Source organism: Pholis gunnellus (genome assembly GCF_910591455.1).
Source record: "Pholis gunnellus genome assembly, chromosome: 11".
Classification (NCBI taxonomy): domain Eukaryota; kingdom Metazoa; phylum Chordata; class Actinopteri; order Perciformes; family Pholidae; genus Pholis; species Pholis gunnellus.
Genome location: NC_136538.1, coordinates 15,122,728 through 15,136,494, shown reverse-complemented (window position 1 = coordinate 15,136,494; position 13,767 = coordinate 15,122,728). Strand labels below are relative to the sequence as shown.

General features: G+C 41.0%; 1 protein-coding gene across 1 annotated transcript; it reads right to left on the bottom strand.

Moving 5' to 3' along the window:
• Positions 1–3,387: 3,387 nt before the first annotated feature.
• Positions 3,388–7,177, bottom strand: znf503 (zinc finger protein 503). The gene is made up of 2 exons (XM_079169245.1): positions 6,622–7,177; positions 3,388–6,257 (listed from the first exon to the last, which is right to left on the bottom strand). Exons 1-2 carry the CDS (start codon positions 6,874–6,876, stop codon positions 4,833–4,835), a joined length of 1,680 nt encoding a protein of 559 aa, XP_079025371.1. The 5' UTR covers positions 6,877–7,177; the 3' UTR covers positions 3,388–4,832.
• Positions 7,178–13,767: the final 6,590 nt, after the last annotated feature.

Below are 13,767 nucleotides of genomic sequence, written 5' to 3'. Positions count from 1 at the left end.
AGTCATCCCTAAGTTAATAAATGTTCTTTTTTTCAGGAGTGTGTGTTGTTGATGTTCCCTGGAAGAGATATCAAACTGAAGAGTATTGACCCATCAGTATACCGTCATCCAATACAACAGAAGAAGAAGGTTTATGTAGATAGTAAGCATGTGAGTCATGGTAATTGGTGGCCCACACCCATGGAAATGACATCATGTACTCATACTGTCATGTAAGGCCACTGACACACGATCAGGATTTACTCACAGAAGGGAGAGGACAGCAGAAGACAGCAATTATGCGGTACACTGAAACCTCGACCTGTCAAAAAAGCTTGGAAAGGCAATGCCTTTATCTAAAATTAAGTGTGATGCTTCTGTCTTTGATAATCCACTGGGTGGCTACACAAAGACAGATGCTGTACAATGTCTTACATTGTATTCGCACAGCTTCAAACAATTAGAATAACCTTGTGATTGTGTGCCGTAACGCCTCAAAGATACAGTGCTTAGGCACTGCTGATTTCAAATAAAGGCAAAAAAAAGCCTTTTGCAGTTGAGCTCATTCCTGACATTTACTCTGCTTTTTACATTTATCTGTGACAGACAACAACCTCATCAGCTCGCATACTACTCCAACACGCTCCATTAAGGTGCCTGGAATAAGGGGGCATTTCCATAAAATATTCTTTGTCAGAATCAGAAGATGGGCAAATTATCTGAACACTAAAACACCCCAGCGCACCGTAGATCCCAAAGCAGACAGAAATGACCTCATTTAGGCTGTCTAAGCACAAGAAAGTGTCTCGCTGGTTCGAGATCTGAGTGGCACAGATAGATCAACACTGCCACTTCTCTCGCATCACCTGGATGAGCACTTTACATTTGTAAATCAATGAGGAGGGTAACCACATGTAGAAGAGCTGGGAGGGATTCCTGTCTGCCTTGGCACAGATTTTTGAGAACCAAATTACCTCTATTACCGCTCTCAGTTGGAGACTGCATTCTAGGATAAATCTGTCAGAAATGGGGTGCTTTAGCGTTGATGGATATGACCAACAACAATGTTGATTTTTTTTTTTTAATCTCCTGGATAATAGGGAGATTTAGTACGGATTTGCCTAAAGCAGTAGATCTGGTTACGACCACTGAGTCTCTGCTTTGTTTCATGCAGCTCACTTTATGGCTTCATTACTTCAATCAAAAAAAGCTGTGGACACCGTATCACCATAAATCACACACTGAGATAATGACAGTCGGCCGTTCCAAATAAGATGACACCTTTTAATGCAATTGGAGAGCAAAGGCGTAGTTGACGTATAGTAGGCACGTGTAATGTACAGTAGTATTTATGCGTGAAGGCTGAGATGGCAACAGACAAAGACCGTCCTCTGTGGCGTCTAAGTGGATGCTTAATCAAAAGGTATTTGAAAAGTAACAATCTATACTTGTAAAACATAACTGCAAGTAAGAAAAATCAAGTGCCCATAAAGTAAACGGTGCAAACAAAGCCATTATTGATAGGTCTCTTTTTCCCATCACGGAGAGCTTTTATATTGTAATCGCAGCCTGATAAAAACAACCACACATACATAAAAGATAATAATCACTCTATGACTTATGTCTGGCATGGGGTTGAACATTATAGCAGCTTCTCCTTATTGACACAGCTGTTCCACAAACTATAGACTTGCCACTGCAGACTACGGCATGTCTTTATATCGTGCCCCACACCCACTAATGACAGCTTTAGTGGTGGTAATTCGGTAGGGTTGAATATGGGGTTAGGTGTGTGTGAGTCACGTCCTGGGCTCCCCCCTCACCAGATGTCCTGCCAGGTTTCCTGAAGTGTCTCTCTCGCTCTCTTGAGGATCCAAGTATCTCCCAAGAATCTAAAATGGCTGCTTTAGGTCACAGCACAAGTATTTTTTTTTTTTTTTTTAGATGTGGGGTTTTTCATATAGACTTTTGTCATGTTGGATTGCAGCTGATGCTAACATGGATGTGCATTTTTGAGAACCTCAATTGGGCTAACAGGCAGGGACATCACTGTGAGAAGTGGAATGAGCAATGAAAATGTGTCTTTAAAATCTTAAGAAGAAATGTAATTTAATGCCTTCTTTAGTAAGGCCAATTGTCTTTACAGTGTCAACTCCATAAAGTGTGCGACTCTTCTCCTCCACAGCGCAGTGTTTGCAATTTCAGATTGTGACCAATTTTCCTTTGGAAAGGCTCCGATGACAAAGTAAAAACCCTAACTCCAGCTCTGTTTATGGTTGCAACACTGTTTACTGGAACAAATTAGGTAAAACTCTCTTAAACTTGTACTCATTGTCTTCTCCAGACCCTCACCAGACTATTCATTAAGCATGGTAGTAAGTAACAATCACCAAAATCCACACAATTCCACTGTTTCATTTAAATGTTTTTAAAAATAATATTTATGATTAAATCTCTAAATCTTCCGATGTGCTGTTGTTTGATGTGTGCTTTTGTTCCGCGGAGCTCTGTGCACATCTCTGCACTTTAAGGTCTTGATGGACAAAGTGAATATGCACTTTAATACTCTTGCAGACTCTAATAACCCCATGTTCGCTCTCTCTCTCTGTGTGTCAAATCTCCACAGTGAGGGAGGGTGGGAGGGTGGGTAATTCATGCACACATGTGCCTGCCTGTTCCTCCAGTGACAGGGCCAGGAGGAGGGGCACATGATAAATTGCCTTCCACCGGGACCCTCGGAGCACAGCCACCATGATGTGGGTAGAAATGGAAATTGCTTCCTTTCACCGTCATTACATCAGTTTAGGGCGCGTGTGGGCCTTATACACACTATGTCAGGAGTTTGTTTCGTCTGAATAACCGCTGTGCGATAGACGAGGAACAGCGACGTATTCTATATAAATAATAATAACTGTAACACAGCTGGATCAACAGTGCGCCCAAAAGAACTGCAAGACTAAATGAATGTTGTTTAGAGTCAACCATAGCAAGGATATAGGGAGGAGGCTACACATATGAAATACAATAAGCCCTTTTTTATCGCAATGTTACGTAGTGTTGGCCTAATGCAAAGTCATACATTATGGATAATTAATATGACTGTGTGAATTATACTTTCATCCACCGATTATATATATATATATATTCAGAGACAACAAATGTGTTGAAATATGCAGCTGATTTTGCTTCTGAATATCACAAACAAAATCAGCTGTAACAGTACGTGTACTGCCGCTGTGCAGGACAAATCGAAAAAAAACGACATAATGTGAACATTTTAGTTGTGGTTCTTGTGGGATATTTGTAATTTAAAAAATATAAATGTATATGCGCCTGGTTTTTCCTAATTCAAACCAAGATTCGTGAGTGGTTGTTCCTTCATGAAAATCCCACAACTTTGCACAAGATTTTTTTTTTTAATAACAATGTAGTGCTGAGTACATTAAGATTTACAGGTGGATGAGATTATCAAATGCAAATTAAGTGATAACATCCTGATAATGATGGAAAATAACCAGTTTAATATAGTAAAAAAAAAACAGTTAATGGCCTCCACGTCGAAAAATCACCTTGGTGGAGCATCAGAGGCTCGCTCTCAGCCCACAGCTTTAGCAGAAATGAAAAGACACACAGTGCGAAAACGCTTGTAAAATTCCTATTGCATTAAACCTGAAAGCCAGCAACGTATTCAAGTCAACGTCCTTCTTTCTCTTATGATTGTAAAAGATTGTTTAATATATTTTAATCTGAGCAATTTTAAAACGCAGCTGTGCGTAAAAACGAAAGAAAAATCTGTCCTGGTCAAACTCTTTTTTTTTCTGGCGTATTTCACAGATGTTACTTTGTATGCAGGTAAAGTAGCAAGCAAGCTACAACACCTGTCAAATAAAACTTATTGACAAACTTTACCCACCAGTAAACTAAATGATCTCATACAAAAGCCCGGTTAACTCTGTGTACACACACACACACACACACACACACACACACACACACACACTGTCTCTCGCTCTCTCACACACGCACAACCAATTTTCACTCTCATTTCAAGTTGCATTTAATTTAGGTTTTTAACACGTGCTCTGATCAAAGAAAACGTTTAAAGCTTTTCAATTATTTAGCATAAAAACCTAATACAGTGGAAAGAAAGAAAGAAAGATGCAAACTATATCAGCATTTCGTCAAAATGACTTTTGATGACATAGCAATTAATTGTTTTTAAAAGTATGACAGGAACATATGTATATATCATGTTGCGGACATTATCAATGACGTTTTCTTGAACCCATTAATTTAACAAACCAATTTTAAAAACTGAAAGTGGAATATAAATTCAACTATTATTGAACACTGAATAATACTTCAGAAAATGAGGCACACGGAGATATGGAACAGAATTGTTTCTTATTTTTTTCCAGAATACATACAAAAAAATACCAATTCTCTTTCCAAGGTGTACACCTGAAAAATAACGGTAATTTGAAATGTGGACAATTTCTGAAATTTAAGAAACAAACATGCATGTAAATTATTTTCTTCTCAATGAGACATTAAATAAGAACAAATACAATCATAGCAATTTCAAATTAACATCAAAATGAAGACCCCTACTTTAATTAGTACTCTAACATGTGTGTTTTCATTTTACCTATAGAGTTCAGTTTCAACATAATGCACTTTTTGAGTTGCTCAAATATTTTCCATTTGCAGCTATTGTCGCCTGCTTTTAAGCCGACATATAAATAAATACAGTTGAAGTCCACGGATCCCGCCCATAAGTTTAGCGCTGTTAATATAAAAGTCTTTATATTTGCATTCTTAGTACTATAAACTCTTCAAAGTCATTTTGTTCCTCACTGGTATCCAAGCACTGATGCTGTGGTGAGTCTCTGGCCATACAGTGCATACGGGGAGTAGTAAGGGCCGGTGGCAGCGGGGACGGGAACCGGGCCACCGTTTGGCAGGGGACTTTTGGAGTACGGGTGGTAGCGGCCGCTGAGTCCTAACGCGTGATGCGGGCTCCTCAGAGCCAAAGTCCCGGGGCTCCCGGGGGCACCTGACTGTGGCATGTGCATGTGGCAGGCCATGGCCGCTGCTGCAGCGTTGGCCAGAGACGAAGACCCGGGATAACCAGATATCAACTTCTCCGCCCCAGAAAAAGCCGTGTGAGTCCTCAGGTGATTCAGGAGCTCTTCTGACGAGGAGAAACGCTTGTCGCATGGTCCATTTGCCGACACCCAATTGCAAATATGGGGGAGAGGGTCATTGGGGAGCATGAACCCGTATGGGTACAGGGGGTGTCCGCTAAATGATGGCGCCGAGGAATGCACGCCGTGAATGTGGTGTGTCGGGTACATTAGTGGGTAGCTGGATTTGAGGGCGTTAGCGGCCGCTGCAGCTGCAGATTCGTGCGAGCATGCACTGGCTGCGCCCGCTAAGTGGCTGGCACAATGGTAACTGAGGCAGTAAGGGTCTCTGCACAGGCTGGCTGACATGATGGACGGTGGAGAGGCTCCAGCCATAGGGCTGGACCCATTCTTACTGCAGCCCATCGAACTGGCCAGCTGTGCGTTCACCAAGCCCCCTCCGTGGGACAGGAAGTGCTGAGGGTAACCAGCGTAGGCCCCAGCCAAGCTACCTGGGTAGGTCATACCAGCTGGAGGCAAAGGGAAAACTGTCTGCCCCGGTTTGTACGGAGAAACCGGCGCCACGAGTCCTGACCCGAGAACGGATGCGGAGGATACAGAAGTTACAGATGGTGAGTCCGAGGAGGAGGAGGTTTTAGTGCCAGGCGTCGTCTCCTGGTGTTGGTTGACCTCCACGTTAATTCCACCACAACTCACACTTATCCGGCTGTGGCTAGTGGTGCCAGACCCGTCCGTAGTGCCATTTTTATTACAATCAGACTCTTTCTTTTCATCCCTCTCCCCGCATTTCCCATCGGACGGCATCGGGGACGCGGAAGTGCTGGAGTTGGGGCTGCCTGTCCGCGGCGTAAACGGCTGGCAGGTGGCGCTCGGCACTCGGAAACCAGACTTCTCTCCGCTTGAGACGCCCGAAGACGAGTCCTTCTTATCTGAAGGCTTAGAATACGGTTTGAAGCTAGATTTGTCATCCACACCGATGTCACTCATTTTCAGGGGACCAGATTTAGATTCCTTCTCACTAGATCCATTTGATGTCACGGAGGACAATTTGGAGGAAGGCGGTGGGTCCGGTTTGCCGATCTGAGAGCAGGTCTGCGCCAGAAGAGCCAACGGACTTTTCTTGGCATCTAGCTGCAAAAAAAAAGACGACATAGATGTTGATCAATGCTATTACAATGCACATTAAATGATTTTTTTTTATAATAACAAAATATAGGCTACAGCCTAAGAGGGAAACTCTATTTGCATTTCCAAACGGAACTATAATGTAATTACGCACGGCTCTTCCGCGAACAAAACTACAACCGCGTTGATTATTAAAAACAAACTTCATTCTACACATAACTGTTTAACACCGAAACCACACTTGACTAGCAGATATTACGGGATAACTGCAATAGGCTCCCACAACATTGTCACGCGAGGCGCTGACTGAAATCGCCCACCTAACACTGTTGATTATACTGACGTTAAGCGCTCAAAATGTCCCTCTTACCTCTATAGGACTGATCGGGTTAGCAGGCAAAGGCTGCAGGTACTCCGGGTGCAAAATGTGTCCCGACCGTGCGGTAAGCATTTTCAAAATCTTGATGGGAAGTCGGTTTGCTTGCCGTTGTGGATCGCACGGGGGTGCGGCGTGGAGGAAAGGCTTGTTGATGCTCGCTGAGCTGCTATTCCGAGAACTGCTGCTTTCCCAGGCTAAATAAATACCACTATTCTTCAGGACGGATGCCGAGGGCGATGTGATCATGTCCCAATTGTCAGGAAATGAAACGTCAATGCTTTCGTCAGATTCATTAAGAAAATCAAAAAAAACATTGAGCCTCTCTCTCTATCTCCCTCTCTCTCTATGTCTCTCTCTCTCTCTCTCTCTCGGGTGCAAAAAAAAAAAGAAAGAATCGTAAAAACGGTTCAATAACGAGTAATCCGGGTAAAAGAAGCGAGGCGCGGCAGTTGGCAAGAGACCGTGCGAGTTTATCGCAGATCCGTGGTTGTGTCTTGCACCATGAGCGCTGCGCCTTCAGTGCGTCTGTCTGCAGGTCCTCGCTCTGTACTCCTGAAGTACGAACTGGTAGAAATGTTCACTTCAAAAGCAGCTGAATTAGTCCGAGATTAAAGCCTTTGCCGCCTTCCAATCAAATGGGACCCTGAGGTGATTGGAGGGTCAAGGGGATGTGACGTTCTCCTCTTTGTAAGCGCCTCTATTTCGACAGCTCGGGGGAGGAGATAGGCTCACAGAGTTTGGTTCGTGGGAACGCTTACACGGATTTTAGATGTGGGCGGTTTACAGGTCCTGGGCTCACCGGGATAAAGAATAGTGTGTGAATAATACAATACATGAACAACCTCTCTACCATTAGAATAAGAACTAGAAGGCATGATTTACCAACTATAACTTTAGGTTAACATTTCGTCTAATATAAAATACGTCATTGAGTTGTTCAGTATGGATGGTACATCACACGGCAGTCAGTTTGTTCATGCTATTTTCTGCTGTTAAGTCGTGTTTGCATCACCAACAACACATACATTTTCATCTTAGTTTAATATTGAACTAAATTCTAAATGATGATGGCACAATTTAGCTGGCACATTTTAGGCTACCTACTTTTGTACCGCTTCATTAACATTAATAACTAATACTAATTCGTTAAGTTTAGGTTTATAGGTGAAATAAACCTTTCGTTAACAAGTATTTGTATTTGTTATTCTCTGACAGTCTCTAACCCGAGAGACGCGTTCAGTTTGCGCCACTGCGTCCGCCGCCGGGACTTTTTCTCCACTGGCAAACATAAAACCAACCGATTCAGCTCGAATTCCCTAAACAGACAAGCGTTGACAGGAATAGACCAATGTAGTGATGGAGGGATGTGAATGTCACATGTTTTCAGTATAATATACACCGCCCTTCTATTTCTATCTCCACCCCTCCGTCAAGTGTCAATTCTGCTCCACCGCAATCAATCAGTTATTTGTCAGACGCTGTCAATCCGCCGCTTGATTTATGTCAGTTATTGTGGCTGATTACATGCCAGTGTGACTGCAGGGAAAAGAACAAATGGGGAGATAGACATTCTGCAAGAGACACCAAGTTTTCGCAGGAAATAAATCGATTCTCGAGTTAACGTTTAATTTTTTGGATGCATCGCCAATCGCCGACCTCCCCGGTCCAGACAATGTGTGGAAAGAGAAGCAAAAGCCGATGACTGAACTGTGTTTCCATTGTGCTCTGGCCTTTTTCAACAAAGTCTACAACTTTTTGAAGTTCTTCATTAAACACCTCGGAGGTGGCACACATGATGACATTTTAATAACTTGCAAACAATGTATAGCTGTCAGGGCTTGAAGGTGTTAAAGTGCTTTAATCGGCCGAGTGGTGTTAACAAGAAGCGGGGAAAGCACCACGAAAAGCGTCCGTAACAAATTAAATAAAACAAAAAAAATAACAGATCACATTATTAATGAAATAGAAAGTTAAAATGGACGAATTAATAATGTATATATCAATTACATCTACTATATTAAATGTAGCCCATCCTTCCCAGACAAGTTAGCTCAAACAATCTGCAAGATAAAACATTTATTCAGAAATGATAATGTGTTACAACCCGGTGAAACACCACGGTCTCTCCAAACAGAACCCTGTCCATTTTGGCTAAACGCATCTGCCATTGTGTTGTTAAAACCTGTCATCTGCCTCGGGCACACTGTCATCTGCAACAAGAATAACAAAGACGGGGAACAAAAAAGAAATCCAGACATTTTATATTGATGTCAGCTCGATTTTATTTACATACAATGAAAATGATTTATTTTCTCTCAGAGGTAGAGAAGCGGACAGCGAGAAAGAAAAGAAGAGAAATGGTCTGTCAGGCCGTTGAGAAAAGAAGTTTAAAATGCCTTGAACTATTCACCGCTGAGATGGCTAATCAGTATTGAGGCTCCGGGGCAATCGGGCAGCTTTTCAATGCGGTTTTCTTTTCATCTCAATCGGGATGGAGGCGCTCAATTAAAAGCCTATCAGTTTGTAAGTAAATCAACGCCTATCAAAGTTGTCACATCAAACAAAACGATTATTATTGCAACCCGCCTTTGCCATTAATCTCTTTCTGTGATAATCTGCTTGACAGGTCAACTTGGAGAGCATGAAAACCTGGAGTGGACAGTCAAGGGGCAAATTATATTTTCTGGTGGAAAACAAAAAAATAAACCCCCAATGTACTTGAGTTCATAATCTGCCACAAATACAATTTCGAATGAAGGGTACAGTGCATACAATAATATAAAACATGTTTCCCCCAGGTGATAAAAAGTAGAATCTTTTGCACCAATTTTGGAAATTAAACAGACTGTTACATCAGAGAAAAAAAAGAAGCTTTTTTTTTTCAACTAAACAGTTGAAAAAGGTTGGCTTCACCTTATAGGCCCACACTGGTCTGCATGGCTGACGACAACGTTGTAAACTATGGACGAATAAATAAAAACAAGCTGTAATTGTCTTCTCTATGAATACATAAGTCAACATTTTGAGATCATGTGTCACATAAATAAACAGCATTTACAAAATAGGCCATCAGTTCTTTTCATTTTATTGTGAGTTTGTAAAAGGGGGAACAAAGTGTAAATGAGCTGAACTCTATTCCCTCAAATGTTTCCAGTGTTTTTGTCTGACAGAGGTGGGGGGGGGGGGGGGGGGGGGGGGGACACGTTTCACAATATGCAAAGATGTGTGATTGATAACAGGCTTGCTGTTTTCTGCAAGGGCTGTCAGTCCGTGACACAATACGTGAGTTATTAGGGCAAAGAAGGGCAGCCATAAATTTTCACTGTCAGGCGAAAACCCTCTTTATTGTCCGTATGACGAATGGGCTTCTGCATCAGACACCAAAATTCTCAGCATTTCCCTTAAATGGGAACACATTTTTGCGACCATAATTCATGATATTTAAATAGAAAGTTTTAACATCCCCGTATATTTCATAACACTGACACGCTTATGAATCACTCTTCGCATGCAAATACAAGTATTTACATCTCGTGAAGTAATGTGTTGGATTTGGAGGTTTACTGTAAGCTATACTGGGCCGACTTCTGTCTGTGAAGCGAGGAAGAACACATTTCAAGGTTGATTTATATAAATGTACAGCCACATGAAATAGAAATGACGATTAAGCAACTTTTCTAAGTGCACCTTCACATATCATCGAGGCTAAATGTATCATTTAAAAAGCTACTACTACTTTTTTTTCATAGGCTTTGCCTGTTGAAGCTCATAACATAAAGTTATTATTATTTTATCTGAGCTTTCATTCTATTCATTATTTGTGTGGCGATATTCCAGCTATAAACAAAACCTTTAAAAAAAAAGACGCACAATCTTTAAATATCAGTAACAGATAAAACGTGACACACGCTCCACAGGAGAAAACCAACTAAAGAACATGCATGAAGTAAAAAAGCTGTTTCTAAAACTCCACGGAGGAAGGACAGCTTTACAGGAAAGTCCGTAACACGACATTACCTGGAAGCATTTCCTACTAAGCTCCGATGTAAAGCGTCAAAGAGGCAAACGGATAAAAAGAATAACACTGTAAGAACATTAAGACGTAGTCCTTCTTGTCTAAACGAGACTATTTTTGCATGACACAAACACTACCAGCCATTACATTCTGTAAAATGTGTTGCACCGCTAAGGGCACAGTGGAGACTGCTGCCATGCAGACTCTCGCTCTCTCTCCCTGGGCAGGCAGCGGGAGGAAAGTGAGCCTTTTTTTTTTCTTTTTTTCGCGTATGGGAGGTCCCGCGTGACGTCACCGAACATGCAGCGAAGTACAGGAACAACACGGTGTTCCCGAACTTCCTGATTCTCTTAACAAAGTGTCACCTTGCCCCCACCCCCCCCCGAAAAGACGCAGGTTTGCCTCCACACTTCATTAAAGCGCAACAGCACTCCAAGGATAAACATAGCAGTGAGGTAAGCTCTGCGTCAGTGTTTGGCTGCAATGTCTGCTGCATTCAGACATCCTCTCAGTGCTAAGTGGCACAATGCATGAATGGAAGATAGTTCGGGGATTAAAGCCTAAACCATAGTTGTTCAAATATAATAAAAGTTGTCACCCACTTCATCACACCGAGGCAGTAGTTGGTTTGCTTATTGTGTCTGACATAAAAATGAGTCCTATGCTTGATATCAAGCTGTAAAGGTTTGTTTACATTCACACTCATTATAAAAGAAATGTGTTTTTTTGTATTAAAATAAATATTTCAGGAAATCTTTGTAATTTAGTGAATGTATCACTAAGCAAGTAAGTTTAGCTGTCAGATTGTATCTGATATGAAATGGGATTTTATTTCAAAAGCTTAATAAAGCAATATTGCTACCTCCTCCTGCCACCTGTTCTTTGAGCTATAGGTCGGCTTAAAGAATTCTCACATTCACAAGACTTAATATAAGAAGTTCAAAAGATGAACAGAAAGATATAGTGAGCGACAAACCGATGGGATGATATTTCAGTTGCAACTTCGCCACAGCTCTAAGACCTATAAAAATTAAATAATCACCTAGTGGCCATCTAACTTCATCCAGTTTTTCATCCAGCAATGCCACAAACAAAACAAGTGTGACTGGTTTACATACACATATTATTACTATTATCAAGAGGTCACTATCAATATATATACAAAGTTTACCTGCAGTCGTATCCATCAGATAGATTTACCATAATTGAAACCACCTGTTGCCCACACACTTTAGTGACACAAAACCATCATTATTGTACTGAGGAGGAGCCAATGAGGTCCGTATCACTCAAGCAAATTTCTTCCACCATGTGAGGCAGTTTGTGGCCCTATGTGTGGTTCTATCCATGCTGCCGTTTCATTTTGCATTCTATTCAAATAACTTCTTGAGGACAATTCAAGTTTGAATATTATACTCCCAAACTGTGCATGCTTGTGCAGGCCACAGGCCACAGGTTTGTATCAGAGTACAATAGGGTTTTTAAATCCTGCTTCCACCTTTGACTGCATTGCAGAAGCCATATTGTTTTGACTAAGGCTGTTGCGTTGTAATGTTATGGTCTGACATGGTCTAGGCCAAAAACAATCACAAACATAGTGTCAAAAACCTGTGGAAATATGTTTAGTCTTAGAACTGAAAAGACAGATACCATATATTCCACATCACAGATGAGGTTTTTAAGTGGAGCAAACACGTAACTGTGAAGTCTGAACAGAGGATCCCTCTCAGAATAGGGTCGTCTGCAGATAGATCAGACAGTAGTCAGTTTTGGACAGTAGAAAGTACATTTAATATAATTTGTCAACTATTTTATTTTAATTTTATTGTGACCATTCTCTCCTCTTTTTTTCAAATGTTTCTATTGCTTATATGCTAATTGCTCTGACTGCAACTGCTTCTGTTTATGTCAGGTTTGAGTGTCACTGTGAAGTAGAGTATTATAATTTCACTGATTTGAGTTTTATACACTTGACAATGGAAGCCTAAGCCTCATTTCAGACTGGCTCATTCACTGAAAGGTATTTGGTCCTGAATGCTAACTGTTGCAAAGTTTAGGGAAGCAGTTTTGCATTGCTCCCTATATTGGAAGAGGGGACGTTTACCCAATATGGTCTATATTTGACATGTTTAAGTACTTTTACTCAAGTAGAAGATCTGAATACATTGTCCACTGCTGTTTATTCAGTTAACTGTATCTGGGTCGTCTGTGATTGCCATAAGTTGATGTATTCTTCTTATCTCTGGTTTTTCTATTTTATATATGTATCAATTTTACTGTCAAGTTGCCCTGGTGATTTTTTAAATGTGTTAATTTTGTTATTGAGGAATGCAAATGTATATGTTTTATGATATACTGTATCGTTCATTTGCACTGCCTTCCTGTTATACAACAACTCTTGTGTGCACTGAAATTATTTGACACTCGTTGGCTATATTTTTCTTTGTGTTATGTGCACGTTTTCAGTGCGTGTGCACATTGTCAATGCGTATTTGCTCGTTTTCACTGCATGTGTGCACATTGTCAATGCATATGTGCACATTTTAAGTACGTGTGCACATTGTCAATGCGTATGTAATCGTTTTTGGTGCATGTGCACATTGTCAATGCGTAGGTGCACATTTTCAGTGCATGTGCACTTTTTCAATGCATATGTGCTCTTTTTCAGTGCATATGTGCACATTGTTAATGCATATGTGCTCGTTTTCAGTGCATGTGTGCACAATGTCAATGGGTATGTGCAGATTGTGCAATGTGGTTTCACCTTAATCGGCCTCCCATAAAAAAGCTGGGCAAATATGACCAAAACTATCGACTAACGACTAGCTAGCCACCACTAAGTAACATTTTTAATTATTTAGCTTATTGACCTAACATTGGGAAAATTGAGGCATTGAATTCAGTTGGATGGACTCTTGAAATAAGTTATTAGTTGAGACAAGATGCAAGAGATTTTAAACTTTTCTTGGTAGCCTACTTGGTAATTTATAAACAGGTGAATTAAGCCTACTGATGCTTTTCAATAGGTGCTGATGTCTAGCTGGCTGTGACCATGTTATAGCAACACTGTTTAATGAATTGCTTTCTTTAAAAGGTTAAGCTGTTTTAACTAAACCCAGAAG